This window comes from Dipodomys ordii, unplaced genomic scaffold (assembly GCF_000151885.1).
Source record: "Dipodomys ordii isolate 6190 unplaced genomic scaffold, Dord_2.0 Scaffold97, whole genome shotgun sequence".
In the NCBI taxonomy this organism is placed as follows: domain Eukaryota; kingdom Metazoa; phylum Chordata; class Mammalia; order Rodentia; family Heteromyidae; genus Dipodomys; species Dipodomys ordii.
In genome coordinates, this window is record NW_012267313.1 from 10,048,895 (window position 1) to 10,074,451 (window position 25,557).

At 39.0% G+C, this 25,557-nt stretch overlaps 1 protein-coding gene across 1 annotated transcript in view; it reads right to left on the bottom strand.

Moving 5' to 3' along the window:
• The window catches only part of Nhsl1 (NHS-like 1), a 58,731-nt gene that overhangs the window by 20,081 nt on the left and 13,093 nt on the right, over positions 1-25,557 (bottom strand). Inside the window, exons 3-4 of the mRNA XM_013026790.1 lie at positions 14,854-14,981; positions 2,323-2,515 (exon numbers count right to left, since the gene is read on the bottom strand). Of these exons, the coding sequence (XP_012882244.1) occupies positions 2,323-2,515; positions 14,854-14,981 (321 nt within the window). The remainder of the gene's footprint in view (positions 1-2,322; positions 2,516-14,853; positions 14,982-25,557) is intronic.

Below are 25,557 nucleotides of genomic sequence, written 5' to 3' on the forward strand. Positions count from 1 at the left end.
TTTTGCATTCCTGAAAAATGTTAATGACTCAATTAAAAATAAATGGCATTTTGATTCAGCTCACATTGTTCATTTCATTATTGTCATTTGCCTTTCCTGGTGGCATTTAAAGGCCTTCTTTAAACGCCCTGTAATTCATATCCATTTAGACCTCAAATGACAGCACATTAACGCTTAGAGACATGACACTGTCCTTGTAACAATGCATTTCACTGCAAATGACTCTATTCCTAAAACTCTACTTACTTTGTTTTTAATCTCCTAATCTCAAAACAACGTGCTTCACTCCTAATTCCATTAGGGATTGTCATACTATATGCCATAATCTCCTTATCTTATTATTTTGAAGCTTTTAATCAGGTATAAATGTTTCTATTGCATTTAATCAATCAAATAATATAATCCAATTTCTTATAGAAAAACATGTGCTCATGTAGTTAACCAAGCAGTAAACACTATACTTTGTTCTGAAACACAGCTTATAAAAATAAACACTTAAGAATATGCACTAAAGAGAAGCATACTCATGGAGACCAACAATGCTGTGTACAATGAATATGGATGAAAATAAAAATGCCATCTGTTTCTTTCGGGGTTCAGTAAAATAAATGTAAAAAATGTATACAGAACTGAAAATAATTCATACATTTATTACATTTCCATAGAAATCAAGAGCTTTAAATATAATTTTTAATATTCTGAAAGGTTAAAAGCATGCAAATGTTATCACTCCTTACATGCTACCAAAGACAGCATCAAGCTCCCCAGCATAGCAGCCTCAGGACACAGCCAGGCAGCCAGGGGTTTTATTCCAATTGCTAACGAAAGTTTTCAGTCAGTCTACTCTTACCTTGCATGGCCTGATTATCAGTGATGGCACTAGTCACCTATTTATATAGGCGATTATATTTCTATATAATAACAGGCCAATGGCTGAAATGATGAGCTCTTTGAGGATAAGGGAATTGAATCCAGGGTTGTGTACATGGTAGGCAGGCTTTAGCCCCCAGGAACTTTTAACATTCCTGTTTTGCATTCTGTACTTTTCCTGAACGACTGACCAATTCTTTTTGCAGGCTCCAGGGAGAAGTTTTGATTAATTTTTCCCCCCTGGTCATGGGGTTTGAACTTAGGGTCTGGGTGCTTTCCCTGAGCTCCTTTTTGCTCAAGGATACTCATACTCTATCACTTGAGCTACAGCTCCATTTCCAGATTTTAGTGGTTAATTGGAGGAGTGTCAGAGACTTTCCTGCCTGGGCTGGCTTTAAACTGTAATCCTCAGATCTTAGCCTCCCAAGTAGCTAGCCACTGGTGCCCAGCTTGATAAGCTTTTTTAACATTTCTTCTAAGTTTGTGAAAGATAATCTTGGAAATTTATGTACATTCTTATTTGTTTCCTTGACTACCACAAATGATTCAAGGCACAAATGATTAAATATTCCAGATTTCTAATTTCATGTAATTCTAAAAACTGCTTATTCAGCAGGAATAGATTTTTATTTGAAGATTGGAGTTCAAATTACAGAAATCCAAATATCATTTTGTCAGCAAATGAGAGGAGTAGTCTTTGGTTCAAACTCAGGGATTCACATTTGTTAGGCAGGTGCTCTATCACTTGAGCCAGGCCTCTAGTCCTTAAAATATATTTCTATACTTTTGTTTTGTTGGTCAGTCATAGGGCTTGAACTCTGGGCCTGGGCATTGTCCCTCAGCTCTTCAGCTTAAGCAAGTGCTCTACCACCTGAGCCACAACACCACTTCCAGTTTTCTGGTGGTTAATTAGAGATAACAGTCTCACAGACATTCCTGCTCAGGCTGGCTCAGGCTGACTCTCAGATATGTCTCCTGAGTAGCTAGGTTTACAGGCATGAGCCACCAGCTATAGTTGTTAACTTACTTAGTAATTTCATTCTATTTCCCCCTTTTATCTACTTGAAAGGTTAAAAAAAACTACCAGAAACATTACAAAATAATTCTTTCTTCACTCTAGAAAATAAAATTAAAGTCACCCCGTGGAAGGAAATATATAATAACTTGTTTTTACACAGGACCACATTTATAAGATGCTCCTATTGCACAAAAATCTTATGAAAAAGCCACTCAACTTAGAAAGATACCCTTTCCATGACACCCAACTTTGGTGACATAGTCTATTCACCTAACAAGCAACAGATACTTTATGTGCACACACATCTGTAATAATAGCATTCCCTGCACTAAACTGAGATCAGGAAGCCAAACCAGAGACATTCATTCTGCTGTATAAATAAAATGCTAAGCCACTCTCTATAGGTCATCCTGACTGTGCCCAGCAAAGCATACCAGTTATGTTAATGGGAACCACATCAGCCTGGACCGTTTGGGCTTGCTGTCGCATCTTCTCCTCTGGAGTTGGCAGTGGCAGTGACTTGGTCCAGTTCGTCTGAGTATTAAGGTCAGAAAAGTCACCTGAGGTTGGCGTTTTGGGTCTCCTGATGCCAATAAGTCTCTCCTCTTCTGATGAAGAGAGAGAACACTGCAGAGAAAGAAGAAGTCACACTGTTTAAAGAACTGACAGGGCCAGCTAAAAATATTTTTTAGCTTAAAAAAAATTAGACCCATTGTAAAGGAAGCCACAAGACAGCTCACATTTCAGAGAAGAAGGAATGACTGACGGAGGCAGACTGTGTGTCTATCCTCTTGCACATGACTCTCAATATATGATTTACCCTGGCCTGGGGCTGTAAACTAAGGATGGTTGATGGTTTTGCTGACCCACAAAATGTTTTCAGCTCTTCTCATCTTCCCTATCTTTACCATGGTCAGGAAGGTCATGGATTTTGTTTAACATTAGAAACTGAGACAACTTCATAGCTGTAGCCACCAGTTTCCATTTTTATTAAAATGGAGTCTTGCTTAAAGTCATTTCTAGCTTCAATCTTATTTCCTGTAGCCTCTGACCTCAAGAAACATTTCAAACTGGCAGGGCTATTGTTCAACGACTCGAGCTCTTCTCAAACCATCTATATGGAAAAAAAAATCAGTGTGAAATTGTTAAATTATAAGCAGCTGACAAAGGCTGTGCTCTGAGCCTTATCAGAATTCCATGAAAATATTTCTAGCTGTGTCTGGTTTGATACAGATTAACATCCTCACTGAAGAGCCTTTCTCCAATATCTGTCTTCCCACAACACCTTCAACAGTGTCAGCAAGAAACCGCGTTAGCAAGCATTTTATGAAGGACTTGACCACAGCCCCATGGCAGACAGTTCTGTGCCGAGGAAGTTCCAGGACCTCAAAATAAATGCAGCGTGCACAGGAACAACAAAAAATTAGCCATTGGTTTTGGGAGGGAATTAGATTATTATATATAGTAAACGTGTACCAAGTGTGCTTCAAGTCCAAAACAAGGCATTTGGGAATTTTACTTTAAATTAGTCTCAGGTCATCGAACCTCCTACAGAACACACTGTAATAAACACGGAGGCCAATTCAACCCCTCCCAGCACCCTCCAAGCAGCAAGGGTAACTCTGCAGACTCCTCAGCACAGCTTTGTTCTACCTGCATGTGAACTTCCTGCGAAAGGAATCACTGCTGTCTATCCTCTTTGGTGACTTATTTATGGTTGTAAAGATCTACCCACCCATCGGTCTATCATCTATCTTTTCTTTTGGTGCTGGAACTAGGACTTACACTCACGCAGGGACTCTCTATCATTTGTGACATGTTTCCAGTATGGCATTTTTTGCTATTTAAGAGAGAAGTCTCTTGAATTTGTCTGTTTGGGTTGGCTTCAAGCCATGATCCTCTGGCCTCAGCCTCCTGAGTAGCTAGAATTATGAATGTGAGCCATAGGCGCTCGGCCTTATCCATCTTTGAAAGGTATATTTGGATACCTTTCTGAACTTAATGCAAAGTTCTAAAGGGATGGAGTGAAGAAATAAAAACTTATCCTTCTGTGAGAAAGAGTGTCTGTATTTGTTCTAATGCTAGAAGCTCTATAAATAGGAAAAGACTACAAGGAACAGGCTCCACACTAAGAATCCATAGATATAAGCTGATTGTGAAATATGTGAACTTTCTCTTGCTGTAAAGTGAGGTCTCACTGACTACCTTCTGCACCTGCAGAGGTTCCTGCAGGACTCAGTGAGATGGTAGATGTACAACTGTTAAATACCATGGCTATGAAAGTGGTGTTCACATAAGCATGACTTTAGGAAAGCAAAATCCCATGAAATTGTCTACTACTCCTTTTCCTTTTACTAAAAGATTAATGACAGCTGGCCACCGATAGCTCACAGCTGTAATCCTAGCTACTTAGAAGGCTGAAATATGAGGATCAGGGTTCAAAACTAGCCCGGGCAGGAAAGTCCTTGAGTCTCCTATCTCCAAGTAACCACCTAAAAGCCAGAAATGGAACTGTGGCTCAAGTGGTAGAGTGCTAGCCTTGAGCAAAAGCAGCTCAGGGACAGCTCCCAGGCCCTGAGTTCAAGCCCTAGGACAGGTGTATGTGTGCACCTCCCCCCAACACACAAAAGATGAACAGTAACAAAAGCACTGTGGAAATAAAAATATGAATAATATAGTTTTTTAAATTTTAGTTTTGTAATTGTAACCCATAAAACACCTAGGAAAATGTGAAATGTTTAGAATTTAACTGACAAGTACACTCAACTTATACACTAAGCATATGTTACTGATGTCTTATGATGCTGATTTGCACCCCATCCCTTCATACTGATCTGGTTCAGTATGAAAATGGTGCACACCCTTCTGTGATAACTAAGGCATGTTTGAGACAGCAGGAACTCAGCCACACTGGTGTAACCTGACCATTTGCAGCCATATGGCACTCTTGTTAAGTCTGACTTACAATATGCATTCTCTACAAGCACATGCACACACAAATTAAAAATGTCTAACGTTGACTCTCAATATAAGTAAACTAGAATGTTACTCTACTTTTCTGATATATACACAGAAGTAATTTTTAGGCAATCTTGAAGTACATCAAAAAAATTGAAGGCAGTGATTAGCAAGTCCTAGCCAACAGGCTTAGAAGAAAGAGTGGAGCTCGAGGCTGACACAATGGATAGACACAGGACTGAACAACTGCCTCCTGCAGCAAGGGCTCTTTGTCCATGTGACACAGACAAGGGATGGTGTGACACACAGCTTCACTGCTAGTTGGCATCTCCATGGGTCTCGGCAGCCCCAGTGACCCACTTGGCTTTCAGCTGGCTGGTGTCTGGAGTGGACAGTACTCACAATGAAGCAGCACCTGCCTGCAATCTGGCTGCCATGAGGTGATCACCATCGACAAAGAAGATCAATTTTATACAATGCTCCTTCCTCTTGAAAGAACATTTCCCAGGCAAGTCATCTGTACTACCACAGTCTATGAACAAGAATGCCAGGATGGATGACTCAGAACCATACGACTCCCACTACCTCTGCTGCTTGGGAATGGGGTGCAGATGCAGCAGGTTTGGAGGGTACAGTCTATGATCAGCTCCATTGTGATGTATTATGGACAGGCCCATTAGTATTCCTCTTAAATCACTCTTTATGATGCCTTAGAACATTTGTATGTGCTAACACACACACACACACACACACACACACACACACACACAAATTCTTCCTCTTGATATCCACCCAAATATAAAGAATTCATGTTCTTTAGATGTTTACTCAAGTCCTCTTCTTGTTAACATCTTACGGTTTATCCTATGCAAGTTCTGCTTCTCTCCTATATCTTATGCCCTGTTCTCTTCAGTAAGTACCATTCACACGCATGTGTATGCATTTCCTTCATCTGTTTGTCTTTCACAAGTGACTGTAAATTTCATGAGGCCTTAAGTCAGAATTACACTTAAAGCTGTTTCAGAATTTCAGCTCTAGAAGAGGTCCCATTTAGTAAATGAACACTCTATACCTTGTCCTGGATTACAGGTTTCATAGGAATGAGCTGATATAACCCTCACAGTGTTACCTTTGTTTGATAAAGAAGGAACTGGAGGCTTAGCAGAGGAAAGACCCTGCCTCTGAACGTTTGTGAGTAGGAAGCTAGGATTAGAATCCAGAAGTGACACCTAAGTCTCTGCTGCAAGGCAGGGTAGGCAACTACTTGATAATATTTTTGATTACCAGGTCTTCTGGTCTAGCAATACAATCTCCTTTTGTATCTCTAAGTAAGAATAAAACCTTTTAAAAAAATCCATGATCAGCAGAAGAGTAGTGAGATGGATGGATGGTGAGATGGACAAAAATTTAGCACTGTCTCACTTGGTAGCTGTCACTTCCCAACTGTGTCTAAGCAGCTCCACCTCCCTGAGTTCAAACCCCAATTCTGCCAAAGAAGAATAAAAGCTATGTGACTCTAAGCACAAATGACCCAATTTCTCTAACCCAGTTTCCTCATCCATGTTATAGGCGTAATCAAAGCTGAGCAAGGTGCTGAGCATGGTCTCTTGGTGCTGAGACTTCTCCTGTGCCAGGTTCTTAGTTTCAGGCAAGAAATACAGAGGTCTAGGACACAAGGACACTTTCTTCTCATCCAAAAGAGAGGACAGAAGAGAACGGAGCCCATTTACTGTGTAACAGATGTGTACAGGAGACACTGATAGCAAGTCACTGTACAGACGTTCTCCTTGCTTTGCCTGAGTAGTGGCCTGGGCATGAGAGACTTCAATTTTCTCATCCTTATCTGCAATGAGACAGAGTAACAAGGTACCACAAATTACAGCTTAGTGCTCACACAGAGCCAGCAATGACCTGTTCAGACCTCCACTATGTCCTGGACTTTCGCACATGAACAGGCCCACTAACACATGATTACCTTCACCGTCATCATTCCTAGCCTGGGTGGGGACTGTATCTACACACTGAGATTAAGTAGTGCCCACTTGGTCTTTCTGGTGAAAAAAGATTGAATATATGTCAGACAAACCAAAGATGGAATGAAAGACAACAAAGGCAGTCAACAATGGTGAAGGAATTTGGAGAATCTGGCAACCTTGTCCATTTATTTAACCAACTTGATACATGAAGAAGAGCAAAGAAAGAAAAGAAAACCCAAGGAGCACTGTATTCCTTCCTTCCTGATGCTGTCATTTAGATCTGTGATTCCCAGAAAGTAAATTCATATTCCTGGGCACCAACTATTATAGTATCTATTTCATGGAGGATTCCTGTGGAAAGTGATAGGTGGATTTGTGGAAAGTCCTGAGAATATTCTAAAGTGTTTTACTATTGTAAAATTAGCAAACAATGGTATGATCACTGATAGAAACTCTATGTAGAGATGACCCATGAAGCACTGACGATCAGACAAATTTTAGCAGTTGCTGAAACTTCTGAAACCCATTGCTTTGGGTAGGAAATTCTGTGTGGGTAGATTGGGAGAGTTGCCAAGTTTTCATAAAAACAGACATTGTCTATTGTGCCATTTTCTTTGATGTCTGGCTGGAAAACCCAAGCATTTTTAATAAAACTCCCCCTCATCATCTGAGCATGTTCCGTGCCACAGGCAGGGTGCTAAAGGCTTTACAAACATTAACTGACTTCATCCTCATGCTGCCCCTCTCAGGGAGATAGGCTAGCCGTGTCATTTATTATCAAAACTGGAACACCTTTGAGAGTAGATGCTATTAATAATTCCACAGGAGAGCAGCTGCACACCAGGGCTCACGGAGTCAGCCACGTGTGGTTTCTGTCTCTATAGCTAAGGAAACCTAAGCTTGTAGAGGGGAGTGGAGCCCCCGCCCCCTTCAACAGGTGGGAAGCTGTTCCACACCTGGGCTTCAGTATTATGCTCACTGAGCCCCCTGGGTACAATTACATGGCAAGGCCCCAGTTCTTTTCCTCAAAGTTCTCATTTAGTTTAAATATTTCCTTCTACAAATTCTAAAATAGATCCCTGAAGTGACGGTTCAAAGAACAACAGGAAACAGAAAATTTCAGGTTCTATCACTGCCATTAAAGCCAACCGTTTATTGCAAAAATTCCAGTTTAATTCATCTCTTCAATGGTGAAGTTTACACAAGAGATTGGGTAACACGGCTGACATCCTTTCCTTAAGACAATGGGCCTCTGTGAACATTTCTCAGAGTAAGTAAGCACATCACCTAACATACCCCTACATGGCAGTTGGAGAAATCCCTATCAACTCACAGGAAGAATTTGGCACCTATAACTAAACTTCCTTCCAACACCTGAATAAACTGTTTGGCAGAATCTGTGATACACTGAAAACTGAAAAAAAAAAGTCAAGACTAGAACAAAAGCCACGACTTACTCTGATTTTACAGTTGGATACAAGTTGTGTTTTCTGGGATTTCAATAAGCCCTTTGCTGGCAGCATTTTTTTCACACAGCATATTTACTATTTAGAGGATATTAAACAATTAGAAATAATTTAATAATCACCTTTAATATCAAAGATATGTGTGGCTATCATTCGCAAAATAACTTTCTTCATGCCACAGATTGTAGTGTCCTACTTTGTTAAGTATTTTGCATTAGAATAATTAGAATAATTATTCCAGGACAATTAGCCAGTGTAAATAGTCCAGACAGACTTTTCTAACTTCTCTTTGTTAATGTATGTATCCTTAACCTTTGTCATCTTGACAACCTTCATTTTATGAAGCGCCTATTCTAAATACATCAGGATGTTTTATATGAGAGAGATGCAAATTAGATTTTTTTTTATTACTTAAAAAAAACTCTTTTGATGTCAGATTATATGTAGCCTAAGCATTTGCTGTTAAGTCATGAGTCTCTTCTCTCTTATATAGGCTACTGTTCTCACCATGCCTTTACCCCAAAACCTAGCTAGGAAATAGAACGAGTTTTTCAATAGAATTCTCCCTCCAAAGTGACTTCTGCACACTCTATTTAAAGTGATCCTATTACAATGACTTTAAGAATAACGTATTCTCCACACTTTAAGAACTAAATTGCCATTTGGGGTCTTGGTCTTAACATGGTAGCACGATAATGTACTAGTTGAGAGATTTTTTTTTTCTGTATTTCCTGATTCCTACCTGATTTCAAGTGCCAGTGTGATGTTTTTCTAAATCCAATGAATATCTAGGTCTATTTCTAGACTTTGCATTCCATTTTTATACTCTGTCCTGCTGGCCTGTATTTCAGGTGCCACACTGGAGAAATTCCTGGCTCTGTATTCGCTCTCACACCTGGCTAAGCATGACCCCTGCTTTCCAGCCTCCCAGCTAAAACTTCAGACTCAGCCTCTCAGGCCCTCTCCCACATCCTCTCACTCCCTCCCCACAATAATCCCAAACCACAATAAAACAGATCAGATCCGCCCACATTTTTTTTTTGCTGTTATTGTGATAATTTTATAAATTAACATGTGAAGAAGTGATACATTGAGTCCTCAAATCCACCAAGATGGTATATCTATTTATCTACATCTTATCTATGTCATTTAATACGAATGTAAAGTTTTAAAATATTGATCTTGTACTTTCATCATTCCTATTTTGCCTGCTGTCAAATTTTAACCTCAATTTTAAAAGTATACCTCTATCTTGATTTTAAAAATATAAAAGTTAATGATTTCTATATATTAATTTTATAATATTACACCACTGGGTTCTATTATTTGTAATAGTTTTACATTTTTATTTCCCTGAAATCAAGTATATAAGAATTCAATGTACAAAGAATAGATATACAACACCAATATTTCCTGGTTGTGTACTTCTTGTAGATGGTACAACTTTTCCAATTATGCTGACTAGGTTCTTTCCAGATTAAAAAAAAAAACCTATAAAAATATAGTAATAATGGTAGTACCCATCCTTATCTTATATCTTATTCTAATAAGAATGGTCCACTAAAAATTATGTTAGATTTGAGGACAAGGCAGATAAAGTTTAAGTTTTGGGAATATCCATTTGTTTCTATACCAATGAGCATGTTGTTGTTTTTAATCAACAGTGACTGTTAAGTTGTACTAAATACAAGAGTAATATGTATAGTTTTAATTATCTGATTTTCCTTCTCAGATTTAATATGAGTAATGATTACATGATCAGGCAATATATCTAATACTGAACATACTTGCCTTACTATTAAAATAAACCAGGAGTACTTGTCTTTTAATGAGCTGCTAAATTTCTTAGTGATTTATTTATGACTTGTTAAGTCAAAATTCACAAATGATACTGGCTAGCTATTTTTCTGCTTTGTACAATTTTTGCAGGCTCTAGCCTCAGTGTGAAACTAATTCATTAAGAAAAACTCCATCTTGGGGCTGGGAAGGTGGCTCAGTGGTGGAGTGCTTGCCTTACATGCATGAGGCCCTCAGCACCACATAAGCAGAAAAAGCCGGAAGTGGCACTGACGCTCAAGTGGTAGAGTGCTAGCCTTCAACTGAAGAGCTGAGGGACAGCGCCCACGCCCAGCTTTCAGGCCCCACAACCGACCAAAAAAAAAGAAAAAGAAAAAAAGAAAAACTCCATCTGTTCTTTTTTTTCTTTACACTGAAAGTTTCAAGTGTTGGTTTTACCCGATAGGACACCCTACCACAACCCTCACTGTGGGATCATTTTAGGAAGAGTTTGTCCTGTAAGAGCAGAGTTGATATACTACATAAATTATAAAAGCAGTGTCAAGATTGATTATATCACTCCTATCTAATAAGAGACTACATGATATATGATATGCATATATAAGGTGTGTATGCATATATGTGTATATATATATACATGTATATATATATATATACACACACACATACATTTACAGAGAGAGAGAGAGAGAGGGAGAGAGAGAGAGAAAAGAGAGGGAAAAGAGAAGAGTATTCCAAATGTGTCTGAGTTAAATAACTGGCAGAAGAGTGTTGTACTTTACTGTGGAAGAGAAAACTATGATGACTAGTTATGTGTTTTTTAGAAGTCTGTGAATAGTATATATTTGAATTTGGACATGTTATCAGTGTGACATTTAAGTGGAGATGGACAAAGAACTGATAAACCTATGAGTTTGGGCCAGAGATGTAAATTTAGGAAACTTCAGGGAAAGCATGCCACGCATGAATCTGTTACAGGGAAGCAGAGGGTGAGACCCGAGTCCCAAAGTTCCACTAGCAGTAGAGATTTGGAAGAGGAGACTCCCAACAAATGACTGGGAGGCCATGTATAGATAGGAAGAAAAGTAGGATTTGCTGTGGTATCACAAAAATGATGTAAAATATCCTTAGAAACAAAGGTAATAAGTGATGTCACATACTGCTGAAAGGTTTAGAAGAATCCCAAGAACTATTAGATTTGGCAACATGAAGGTGACTGATGGACTTAACAAAAGTAGTTTCAGTAGTGAGCGGGAAATAAACGTTCGGAGGGGCTTCAAAAGAGACGGTGAGGAAAGGGCAGGAGACAGCAAGTCTAGACAGTTTTTTGGAGATATTTTATTATAAAGAGCAACTGAAAATGTGGTAGAAATCAGAGGAGGATGAAAGGTCAAAAGATGAAGATAAACAACATGTTTGTACAGTGACAGTTGTGATGCAATCAGGAGAGGGAGTGAGGGAAGGAGGGACTGGCAAAAAGAAAAAGAAGAAAGGAAGGAAGGGGAAAAGGAGAACGACGGAAGGAAGTTTAATATGAAGGTATAATATCAGATGATATTTAGTTAATAGAGAATAATATCCATTAAATACTATACATTTATGTTACAAAGTAAGCAGATATGAACTTTATTCTGAAGCAAATTTCTTATCAAACTACCCTGAGATGACAGTCCTAGTGACTTAAAAATTTCTGACTCTACTTCATTCATCTTGGTTCTATATATTTAAGAGATTGGGAAAAACAAAAGTTACCTTTAAACATCACTAACAATATATCCCAAGGATTTCAAAGTGCTTTCAACCAACAGCAAATATTAACCTGATTATTATTATTATTATTATTTTTGGTCAGTCATGGGGCTGGGCACTATCCCTGAGCTCTTCAGTTCAAGGTGAGTGTAATACCACTTGAGCCATAGCTCCGCTCCCGGTTTTCTGGTCGTTTATTGGAGATAAGAGTCTCACAGACTTTCCTACCTAGGCTGGCTTTGAACCATGACCCTCAGATCTCAGCCTCCTGAGTAGCTAGGATTACAGGTATGAGCTACCAGCACCTGCCTTAACCTGGATTTTTAAGTCATAAAAGTAACAAAAAAATTTGACAACCAAGGAAGTTAGGGTCAGGCAGTGATTGTGTGTTTTCAGGAGCAGAAAGGTATAGGAAGGCTAGGCGTGCAGACATGGAGCTGGAGCCTGGGTCTCACAGGGCACCTACAGGGGCCCTCAACCACTGATCTGATTGCCTTGGGGAAAAAAGAAACAGCATGTGGGCCCAAGCAGAGCTTTCTATGATCCCACTTTCTAGGTCCTGGGCTAGCAGTCCCAGTGCTACCAAATCACACAGAGACACTTAATATGAGCATGTGTCATTACTGGAATGTGCCCTGCCTCTTATATGATATAAAGGATTTGTACATGTGCGTTCACGTTTAACTGTCACCTGCTCACTTACCGCCTATATGACCCATATCTGAAGGAGGGCTGCTTGGAGGTGTGGATCCTTAGCAATTGTATTGAGAAGTAAATGGACCCACAGAGACTTCACTTCTTACAGCTGAGCAAATGAGTAAGTAGCTATGTGAGAATGTAAAAACTATGCTTTCATTTTGTTCCCCCAAAGGTCTTAGGAATTGCCACAAAAATGCAATGTATTACCAGGGAACTCTAATAAGCTCAGATAGTAACGAACTTGTGCAATCATGTTGTACCTAGAAAATACCCCCAGTAGGCCAGCTGAAGAGTTGAAGAGCTGAGGGACAGCATCCAGGCCCAGAGTTGAAGACCCATGACTGACAAAAAAATAAAATAAAATCACACACACACACACACACAGACACACACACACACAGACACACACACACACAGACACACACACAGACACACACACACAGACACACACACAGACACACACACAGACACACACACACACACACACACACACACACACACACACACACACCCTGGTCTCTGGGTCCTCTGTAAATTTTTCTTCCTCTTCTGAACTACAAGGTAACTCTGAAGTCTATCTGGATAAACCAAAATCTCACTATACAATTCACCTTCTGGTTTCCATTTTCCTTACCCACGCCAACAGAAAAAAAGAAGGCTACAAGAAGAAGTTAGTTTGAAAATAGTTACTTACCCTATCTCAAGTGTATAACTACCTTCATACATTTTACCAACAGAATTAAACTACTATATAAATGAAATATCTGTGTATGTGTGTCTGCCAGTACTGAGGCCTTGAGCTATGTTGGCTTTTTTTTTTTTTTTTTTTTTGCCCAGGCTTGCTTTGACCCACAATCCTCAGATGTTTAAAAAATATATATATATTTATTATTTTTTTGGGGGGGGTCCAGTTGTGGGGCCTGAACTCTGGACCTGGGCACTGTCCCTCAGCTCTTCAGCTCAAGCTTAGTGCTCTACTACTTGGACCACAGCGCCACTTCCAGCTTTTTTCTTTTTGCTTATGTGGTGCTGAGGAATCGAACCCAGGGCCTCAGGCATGCAAGGCAAGCGCTCTACCACTGAGCCACCTTCCCAGCCCAAGAAATATTTTTAAATAGAGAAAAAATGTTCTGTGATAAAAATTTAGGTTTCAAAGAAGAGAATGGGGAATTGTTGATCAAAGAGCATGAAGCTTCAGATAGATAGTAGGAGTAAGTTTTAAGTTTGGATATAGTGACTATAGTGAATAATTTTCTTTGTATGTCTTTTCTTTCCTTTTCCCGTTCTTCCTATTTTTCTTTGTGTGTGGTGCTAAGAATTTATTGCAGGTCCTTACTAGTGGTAGACAAGCTCTGCACTGAGCTATACCTCTAGCCTACAGATACATCTCAAAATAACTAAGGGAATTTCAATTGAAAAATGATTTTAAAAGGTTCAAAAGATGGAATAGATACACCAAGTACTTTGATATAATTGCTCTACATTGCATATGTATATTAAAACATCACACTGTATCATACAATGTATAGTTATGATTTGTTAACTTTAATATTAATTTTAAAAATTTCAGCCTAAAAAAGAATCTGGGCCCAATGTTCATTTGAAGGGCAACTATTATCTTAACAAATTGTTATAAGTTTCCAACCAATAAAGCATTTATGTATTGATTTAATGCCATTAAAAGTTTTGATTAATTAAAAATGGTTTCTAACTCAAAGCCTGTTTATCAAATTTTATTTTAATTCTAGTGTCAGTCCACATTCCTTAATAAAATGAAAATAATACTATGTAAATAAAAACCTTCATACATGTTCTTTCATATGCAAGTAGAACTGAGAAAATACATCTCCCTATGCAATTTGTGCATCATTAAAGATGAAAAGGTAACCCCAATGCACATGACATCAGTAAGTGAATTGCCCAGTGCAATAATACTAAGTAAAAGCACTGCTGACATCAGATGTATATTAACATCCTGACCACTTGTGGAAAAGTGGCTTCTGCTGCTATACTTGCGAGTCTATTATGGCTCGAATGGGTTCATCCTCTGGAAGTCCATGTGTTGGAGGCCTGGTCTTCAGTGTGGGGCTATGAGAAGGTGTGAGGTCTATAAGACACTGAAGGTCATTCCCTAATCCTTCAGGGAATCTTTTGTGGGAGCCCTAGGGAGTTCTCAGGGGAGCACTGCTACACAAGTTTCATTGGATCCTGCCAGGCCTCTCATACCTCCGGTTTTGAGGTATGACTGCCCGTTCATAGTAACTAAAATGCAGGCTTTATCATGATGTTGCCAAGTCCAGACTGAGCTTCATAGCCTTACCTTCTGATCGTTTTCTGCATCCTCATCCTGATACTCATCACCCACAGGGCTGGCACTGGCTGCGAAGGTGGGTCCCTGAGAGTAGTATTGAGAACTGCGGCAGCCATCCCGCCTCAGCTTATCACATTCTGCAGAGAGAGAGAGAGAAAGAGAGAGAGGAGGAAGGGAGGGAGGGAGAACATTAGAACTCAGAATCTGTTGACTCTAACTTTTCCAGTTACAGTTTACTAGGCAAAATAGAACTTCACAATAGATATAATTTAAAAAGTGATTTTAAAAACTTAAAGATGATCAAAGCACCTATCTACCACATTAATTCACTTTAAATAGACTATTTTCAGGGGTCACAACCCTTAAGTAGATATCATCATTAACTTTACTCTCAAGAAATTGAAAGTTAGGGTAATTAAACTGTGATGTAATGTTATACAAACTAAGCAACAGAATAGGGATTTTAACATAGTGCTTAAAGTACTGCTGCACTTTAACTTTTGACATGTAATGATTGTTATTCCACATTTAGAATAAAACAACAAACAACACACAAACAATTGCCATGCAATGCTGTCTCTCAGACGCATCCACAGGAAGATCTCATGCAAGGTCACAAATCACAATGTTCTCGTTTTATTTCGTTATCAATGTGTGTTTGTGTGTGTGTGCGCACGGTGTTGGAGATACTGACCAGGTGCTGCCATTTCTCTGGGCTACACGCCAAGCCCTCAATTTAATTTAGTTACCAAACTGCCTATAAGCACAGTGTGGAATTTCATGTGAAGCTGGTGCCAGTCTCAGAGAAGATGCCTGTCCACAGGAGATGTGTGGCACCAAGTAGAAGGTAATGGGGACACAGCAGGGGGCTGGGCCAGGGGCACACGGTCAAGGGAAACCACTGCACTGAGGACACTCATGGCCAGGTTAGAAAAATTTCTAAGGTTTTGATAGCACCAGGAGCTTGCTTATTCCCAGCCACAATGAAGGCACTTGCTTGACCAAAAGGATTTGCCACAGGGTTTCTAAAAGATCTAGCGTTCTAAAATTGCACAAAATGTGCTTGGTTTTGGACTTTTTCTCTTTCATAGTTGTATAAAACCACTTTCCTAACAGCACAGAACTAAGATGGGCCCCCTTCACAGCTCCTGCTAACCTGGACCTTGGGAGTCTGCCTCACAGGAGACAATCACTTCAGTGGAGAGATAAAAATAGCAAGCCACCAGTTTTAAAACACAGGGAATAAAAACTTCCTATTCTCTTTTGCTCTCACAGTGGGAGTAGATAGAAAAAGTTCCTAGTTCAGAGTTACAAAGCAGATTTTTTTTAATTCCCATGAAAATAGTCATGAGTGTTCATGAAAGTATCACATTAATTTAAAAAAATCTACATACAATCATAAACCAGAAAAAATTTACTTCAGTTACTTAGAGGGTAAGGAACTGTTTATCTGAGCTGCAACTACATGTAATATTGATTAAAAATAAAAATTATAAACAATTTTTGGCAGCCAGGCGCCATTATCTCATGCCTATAATCCTAGCTACCCAAGATATCTACAGATCACAGTTCAAAGCCAACCTAGACAGAAAAGTTCATGAGATTATAATCTCCAATTAATCACCAAAAGAGCTGGAAGTAGAGCTATGACAAGTAGTAGACTGCTATACTTGGGTGTAAAAAGTCAGGGACAGCACCTAGGCTGTGAGTTCAAGCCCTAGGACACACACACATACATAGACATACACACACATACACACCTCATAGCTTCACATATCACATTTTAACATAATAGAAATCAAGTTATTAACTTTCCTATAGTCCTAGAAGTATGCTAGTTCACCAAGTCTACAAAATGGAAATTCTCTGAAGGACTTGGAAAACCTCACACAAAGCAACGTAAGTTACTTGCCCATGTATGGGCACAGTGTTCTCAAATATCTGATACATAAAACAAAATGAGACAAAAGCCAGTCCTTTTTTATACTAAGTCATTTTGTTTGTGTGTGTGTTAGAACTCAGGGTCTCTCACTCTCCTTGGCTTCTTTAGTCAAGGCGGTGCTCTACCAATTGAGTCATGGCTCTATTTCTAGTTTTTTGCTGGTTAACTGGTGAAAAGAATGTCACAGACTTTTCTGTCCAGGCTAGCTTAGCAGATCTCAGCCTTTTAGTAGCTCAGATTGTAGGCATGAGCCACCAGTGCCAGCTTAAAACTAAGTCCTCTCATTATTTAAAATCATTTTTTGCCTCATTAATAAAGTCTGAAATTATAAAACAATATTCTTCAAATATTATTTTTAAATATTTGTTATATGAATTAAATAACATGTAAAATTGTGTTTGTAACAGAGATTTCTTCTCCCAGAAAATAGACTACAGTCTTTATCAACATTTCTAACGGTGACAGTAGTTCTCATATTCTGGTCAGAAAGAGCCAAGAATATTAAAAACAGCCCAAATTCATTATCATGGGTTAAATCTTACATGAGAATGTTTAAACTGCAGTATAACACAGTAGTGTAACAAAAGAAAAATATGGTGCTGGGATAAGACTAAACTACATAGTATACATTTATGGCCGATGGACAGTTTTTTTACTCCTTTCAATTTTCTAAAACCTAGTAAACGCATCATATTCCATTGTCAGTTACCCAAAATTTAGGGGAAATCTAGGAAAATTCCCTCATCGAATTCCAACAGATCTCAGTTTCTAAAACTGTGGCTTTATTCATTAAAAAACCAGTTTATTGTCTGCAAAATGAGACATGAGTGGGAACAGGCCAGCATGAATAAACAAAATTTCTTCAAACACTGCATAGGGAGGAACTATAAAGAAGCCCAATTTAAAGTCAGGTTATGCCAATAACTTTAGGCTAGAAATAAGATCCTCAATGTAATAGAAGATGTGTGTTTAACATATACTCTTCTCACAATAGAAATTTTGAATAAAACTATGTTATTGTTCTTACAGTACTACCTGGAGAAAGGTATAACTGTCTGCTGAGGCGTCTGGTTTCCTAACCACAAATTTTCCTCTCCTTCCTTTAGGGCAGTGAGGTACCAATGAATGGGCAAACATTTCTTGGTAAGCCAAAGTTTTAAATATAGAAGAAAAAGAATAAGATTATAGAACAAGATGGTCATCTAACCACTTCATGAATTTAATTTAGAAATGCTAAAAGAATCTCCTATAAGAAGCTTTCAAGTGCCGGGCACCAGTGGCTCACACCTGTAACCCTAACTACTCAGATATGAGGGATTGTGGTTCAAAGCCTGCCCTGGCAAGAAAGTCGGTGAGACTTTTGTCTCTACAATAAACAAATAGGAAACCAGAAGTGATGCTGTGGCTCAAGTGGTAGAGCACTAGCATTGAGCTGAAAAGCTCAGGGACAGCAGCCAGGCCCAGAGCTCAAGCCCCACGATCAACAATAAAAAAGTTTAAAAAAAAAAAAAAAGAAAGAGAAAGCAGCTTTTAAGAGTAATTTCCAAAAGAATTTTCTCTATAGGAAATCCTTACTGAATTTCCTTTTTATGTGATTGTTCCTATATTTACTAAGTCAGTCACAATGAGCTAGAACATACAGCTATAACAAGTTATTCTCAGTAGCAGAAAATAAATCCTTCCTTTCACATTCACTCACCTAGCCAGAGCTGAGGGGCCTTTGCTCACCTAAAAATCAGGCAGATGTATGTTCCACCTCGCCCTCAGTAATACTGTATCAGCCTCCCAAACACAAAAACATGGGTCCTTGAGTTCAAGCAGAAAGGAAAGAAAGTAGGAAGGGAGGAAAGAAGGAAGGTGAGAGGGAGGAAGGAACTGATTAACTGCTGTAAGTTGTAGAACCATATGGCCCCTAGTTGCTCTGAGGATAATAGCATGAAGATAATTCCATTGCTTATGACGGAAAAACAGCCCTCCTCCACTTCTCTCTCTAAAGTAGGGATTGTTTGATCTTATCTCCTCCAAAACTTGTGTTGAAATTTCACTGCCATTGTGACAGTAAGAGTAGATGGGATTTTTAAAAAAAAATTTTGGTCAGTCATGGGACTTGAACTTTGGGCCTGGGAGCTATCCCTCAGATCCTCAGCTCAAGGCTAGCTAGTGCTCTACCACTTGAGCCACAGCGCCCCTTCCTGCTTATGTGATGCTGAGGAATCAAACTCAGGGCCTCATGCATGCAAGGCAAGAGTAGATGGGATTTTTAAGAAATGTTTAAGTCATGGGGTTTCACCCTCACAACCAGACTGGCCCATTATCATAGGAGCAGGCACACTATGGCACTGCCCTCTCTGTATCCTTCTATCACATTATGATGCAGCAAGGAGACCTTTGTCAGATGCTGGTCCCTTGATCTTGGACTTTCAGTCTCCAGAATCAAGACCTAACAGGGATAAGAATGTGGCTTAGTGCTAGAATGCTTGTCCAGCATTCATAAAGCCCTGGGTTTGATTCCTTAGTACCAAATAAGCAGAAAAAGCCATAAGTGGCATTGTGGTTCAAATGATAGTGTTAGCCTTGAGTAAAAGAAGCTTAGGGACAGTGCCCAGGTCCTGAGTTCAAGCCCCAGGACTGGAAAAACAACAACAACAAAAAGACCCTAATAGGTTTCTGTTCATTATAAATTAAGCCAAACTGCCAAGTTCTATTATGTCCGTACAAAATAGACTAAGACAACCACACCTAACATGCAGGAAATAGCACTAGGCTTCATCTACTCAATAAATCCACTTTGATGTTGCAGTGCTCTGATATTCTTTTCTAGATTTTAAACTAGTTTTATTATAATGTTTTTCTACATCTACGTTTTCTGTAATAGCAAAAAGTATTGTATATAATACATAATTTTAAATACTTTTTTTTTTTGGTTGGTCATGGGGCCTGAACTCTGGGCCTGGGCTCTGTCCCTCAGCTCGTTAGCTCAAGGCTAGTGTTCTACCTCTTGAGTCACAGAGCACCACTTCTGGCTTTTTCTGCTTATGCGGTATTGAGGAATTGAACCCAGGGCCTCATGCATGCAAGGCAAGCACTCTACCACTGCGCCACCTTCCCAGCCCCTTAAATATTCTTAAAGAATATTGGAGGGCTGGGGATATTGCTCATTCACAGAGTATATACTTAGGTCCTAGGTCCAATCCTCAGCATCAAAAAAAAAAATTCTCAGGGATAATGAAATTATTGTAACCAGATCTACCATTTTAAGGTTGTGGAAAAAAGCCAGCTGATTCTTTGTTCTGGAAGTCATTTTCTAATTTCTTAAAATTACATTAATTATGTACATTAGCATACAACATATATTACCATTTCAGCTTTCCAAACCATCTAATAGATGAGGGCAGTCCTGGTCTCTACTAGCCTTTGGGGAAACCACCAAACTTGTGAGCACCCCAAGTCAATGCATTTCTTTAAGACAGTGTAAGCACAATGCCACTCCACTTCCCTCTTCCACCAGGCCACCCTTATTGCACCAACCTATGTTACCCTGAATTACTCTGTATCACAATGACATTCTAACTTTAAGGACTGGATTTGTGAAACAAGCACTGCTGTATTAAAGCCAGAACAACAGGTTAGTAGGCTGGCTTGTCATTTTTTAGGTCATGGGAATAGCTGTGTGTGTGTGTGTGTGTCTGTGTGTGTCTGTGTGTGTCTGTGTGTGTCTGTGTCTGTGTGTGTGAATTCCTAGCACAGTTTGAAAGCACAATGCTGGTATTTCTCAACAGCTTAGTGTTCCAGGCATGCCATATTTCAAGATCTGAGTGTGGTTTAGTTTTAATTATAGTAAATCTTTCACAATCCTCCTTCTATAATCCAAGGTTATTATACATTGAGAAAATTCCAGTTCCAAAGTTAATTATAAAAATAATGAATGGTCATGATATGATTGCTTCAGTGAAGGTACCCTATAAGCCAGTGTCTAAAACAATGTTTGTTTTTTCCAGATCACTTTTCTCTCTCTCTCTGTCTCTCTCTCTCTCTCTCTCTGTGTGTGTGTGTGTTCACACACATATGCACATACCAGTCCTGGGGCTTGAACTCTGGGCACTGTCCCTAAGCATCTTCTACTCAAGATTAGGGCTCTAACACTTCAGTTACAGAATCACTTCTGTTTTTTTCTGAGTAGTTTAGTTTCTGAGATAAGATCTCAGCCTCCTGAGTAGCTAGGATTACAGGTGCCCTACAATATATTGTCAATTTGGGGGGGGGCATTTATTTTTATTGTGAAAATACTGTATAGAGGGGTTACAATTACATAGGCAAGGTAATGAGTACATTTCTTATCAAGCATTGTTGCCTCCTCCTTTGTTTCCCCTTACCATCTCCTACCCCCGCCCCCCAGGTTGTAATTTTTTTTTTGCGGGGGGGTCTGGTCATGGGGCCTGAACTCTGGGCCTGGGCGCTGTCCCTCAGCTCAAGGCTAGCGCTTTACCACTTTAGCCATAGCGCCACTTTCGGCTTTTTTTATTTTTATGTCGAACCCAGGGCCTCATGCATGCAAGGCAAGCGCTCTACCACTGAGCCACCTTCCCAGCCCAGATTGTCAAATTTTTAAAGCCAGTACTACTGACATTTTCCTAAGTGCAAAGCCTTTCCCCTTCATTATGTGATTTGTACTTAACTGAACAAGAATGGAAAGAATTTTATCTGTTTTATGGATTATGAAATGCAGGTATAAAGTTTCTAGGAGATCATAGTTTCTAAACTTCTTTCCCAGCTATTTTCCATCAGATTATGAACAGCAGGATAGGGGCCAGTTCTTGTACATATTTTTGCCTTGGTCCAGGCCTAGGAATACATCAGACTATAAACATTTATGATTAGAAGGAAGTCAATTCCAATCCAACTGCTATACCAGGGATATAGCTAAAGAATCTAGTCTGAGCTTTCAAGTAAACACATAGGTAAAACTGACTGCACTTAAAAATTTTGTATATACTTTATTTTCTTAATAAAAATTTATTATTTTCTTAAGGAAAATTAAACCAAACTATATTTTAAAATAGAAAGGGGATTTACCTTTCCACTTCTTAGTTTATTGGGTCTGGCAATACTGGATAAGAGATTTCTTATTATAGTTAAGATTTGGCCTTGTCACTTATGTACAATTAATTTTCCAAAAATGTATTTGGAAATAGCTTACACTAAGCAAAAGGGAAGAAATGTACATATCTCCCGATGTGGAAAAATAGTTGTACTATCAAAGTTCATAGAACTCATAAACATTATAAACCATGATAATGACAATTTGCCCTATAAAGGTTAAAATGTGATAGTATCACTATCTCACAATACTGTGAAATTTGTGACATTTATGTAATCACTTAATCTCAATAAAATATTAATATATATTTGGATATTCCATAAACTCTTCAAAGAAGTTTAAGTTCAGTTCATTTAGATTGTCTCCAAGAATCAATAAACTCAAATATAATTAGGAGACTATGGATATAGGGATGTTTACAAGCTACTCAGTTGTTTGGAGCTGAAAAGTTGAATGTTTTCCTAGATAATTTGACAATTTTAAGATCTTCTTAGAGGACTGATCCCTCCCTTCCCCACTTTTATGAGTAAGAGATATTATAAAATTACACAAGGAGGCTTACAGTGACATAAAAGCATGTTATTATATACTAAGTACTAAGTTCAAATCTACCTCATAGTAAATGTGCCTATAAGCCCAGTTCTTCATTGCTATCACTTCAATGACACTTAGCACTCAATGCAACACAAAGCATCAAGGGATGAGACAAAATTCTTGGTTTAATGACTAAGCCCAGGTCTACAAAGCTAGAAGTGGTCAACAAGATACCATTTGAATAGAAGTGGGAAAGAAGTCTTCTCTGTCTGGAGAAGGTACCAAGTGAGTCCCCAAAGAAGATAAAAGAAATTGCCTACATACTCAATAATAAGAACGCTAATAGGTCCAAAGGGGAAAATAAGTTAGCCTATTACTTTTGTTATGATTCTAATAGCCTCTGCTTGCCAAGCCCACACCTAAACAGAAAGACAGGACAAATAATAATTTATCTGGACAGATCTAGATTAATGGAGAGGGCAGAATGCTGTTACCTGGCATGTACTTTCAGCTCCTATTTTTTCCTTTTGGGAAAAAAATTTTACTATTTGTGGAAGTGTTCCACATATCTAAATTTCCTTCAATGTTTAGAGGGCTCTTGCCTTTATTTGAACATCCCACACCAGCTCTAATTGCACAAGAAGCTTTGTGATTCAGGCCACTATCATCTTTCACCGAATGACCTCTGTCTAATCTCTGCCTTCTCCTAACTGAATTTTTTTGAGTGTAGGGGGATGCCATTCTATGGACTGAATTCAAGGCCTAAACTGGCTACATAAACACTCTACCACTGCATTCTCAGCTCTTTTCTTTCATTTGTTTTTCAGATACAGTGTCAAGCTTTTACCCTGGCAGGACTTGAACCTTAAGCCACCTACTTCCAACACCTGAGTAGGTGAGAATGTAAGCATGCACCTCCACACCCAGCTTTTTAACTCTGAACTTTTACCACTGGGCCGGATTGATCCATTTAATGATGATGAGTCAGTTTATATGATTTGAGTTCCACTCTTTCCAAGTGGCTTTCCATGTCCTGAAAGTAAAGGCCAAAGTCCTCCTACTGGTTTCTAAGCTCTAAATGACCTGACGCAGTGTGAAAGGCTGGGAGGTTCTCAGTGAATTCATTAAGTGAGTGAAGGAATACCTGTATTCCTTCAACAGTATATTTTAAAAAGTACTATGATTGATGACAAAAGTGTTGGCTCCATCATTTACTTTGTCATTCACTGGAATTTATCCTTGGCCATATTTTCCATCTAATTTACTAAGGGCACATGTCATGCCCACTTGGCTGGTAGTCTGTATCGTCAGTGTTTAAGTACACTGGGGTGGGACTGAGCTGAGCAGCAATACAGAATGCAATGCCCTCCCATTACATGGACCTCCCCAATTCATGTAGTCAAGAAAAAAGAGGATGAAGAAAGACTCAGTAGGACAGGAGGAGAAACTGAAGACAATATTTAGTATTCAGTCTAGGTTGTCTACCACAGCAAATTTTGTCCTGGTAAAATTTCAGGAAGCTGACTTATGGTTTGGATATGAATTACATGAGTTTACTTAATGCAATGTTCATAGTTAGAGCTTTGGGGGGAGGGAGGGCGGAGTGACTAGACTATGAGGGTTCTGACCTAATCAACAGAGTAATTCATTGGTGGATTAATAATTGCAGGAGCCACTGCGAATGAAAGAAACTGTGGAAGATGAAGCCTGATGGAGGAGCTAGGCCACCAGGGGTGTACCTTTGAAGGCTGTATCTAGTCCTCAGTCTCTTCTCCTGTCTCTGCCTTCGGCTTCTTACCATGAGCTGAGCAGCTCTGATCTTCTACCAACAGGTACTACCTCACCACAGGCCAGTAACAATGGAGCCAGGTAGGTGTGGATTGAAATCCTGAAACAGTGAGTCAAGAGAAATCTTTCCCCCCTTAAGTTGTCTGTCTCAGGTATTTTGTCACAGCAACAGAAAACTAACACACTAATCAAGTCCAGAATTAGAAGGCTAACTTCATCATGGTCAACTTGCCAAAGCTATCTGGACAGGCAGAATCAATGTCATAGCAAACAGGCATTTTCAGAAACAAGTATTCAGATGTGTTCTGGGGAAGAGGGTAATGAGAGAGGAGGTGGTGGATGAGTTTTTTTTGCCATCTATCTATGTACTTTTCTTTCCCAACAGAGAAATGAAGAGAGGTTAGGGTTGGGAGGTAGAGGGTCACAGAAAGGAATAACCTACTAATTGCGGTCATCAACACAACCATGAAAATGGAAACAAGTGTGCTAATGTAGTAACATATACTGAAAAGCTGTCATTGAACCAATCACTCAGGTTAAACAATCTCAGTTATGTAAAAGGATTTTTTCTAAGCTACTTCAATAGCTCTGTTCCTGGTTAATTCCTATTATGGGACACAAAAACATCCAAAAATACCTTAGGAGTTAAATACCAATACTTAATTTATTGGATAAACAGTCATTTTTGTTTTTCACTACATACCATGGAAAGAATCACTATTAAAATGCCATTTACAATTTACTAAACACCAACTTTTTTAAAATTTCTCCTCTTCACATACCTAAATTAATTTAAGAAGACTGGCATCACTAAATCTGATTTAAATTAAGGCGGAAGCCTTTTGGTGCCCCATGAGTAATGTGTGTTAAGAGTTCAAGTTCTAGCTGAGCCTCACCAGAGCGTAGCCAAGTTGGAAGTGATCTCATTTCACATTACAATTACAAAGCTCTATGGCTGGCAGTAAGGAGCATCACCAAGGTTACTCAGTATCAAATAGCCTGCAGAGATTCTCTGCCAGCACCAGAGACTTTAGCTGTGCAGGGGAATGATAACAATTCTTATCCACAGGACCTTCAATGTGGCATTTTTATGCTGCATCCAATGAAACGAAGAGGCCACTCAAGTTACTTTATCAGAAGTGAAAATAGAATTGCTGAGACAGCAGACTGGCTATGGACACAAAAACAACACAGAAAGCTTTTGTCTAAACAATCCATAGTGCTTTGTTAAGACCTGGATCATCTGAATGACTGTCTTTGCCAGTCTATCTCTTGTGTGTTGCTATCATTAAAAAAAAAAGGCAGAAAGCCTCTTTACCTATCTGCAAAAGCAATGGTTCTTATTCATTTC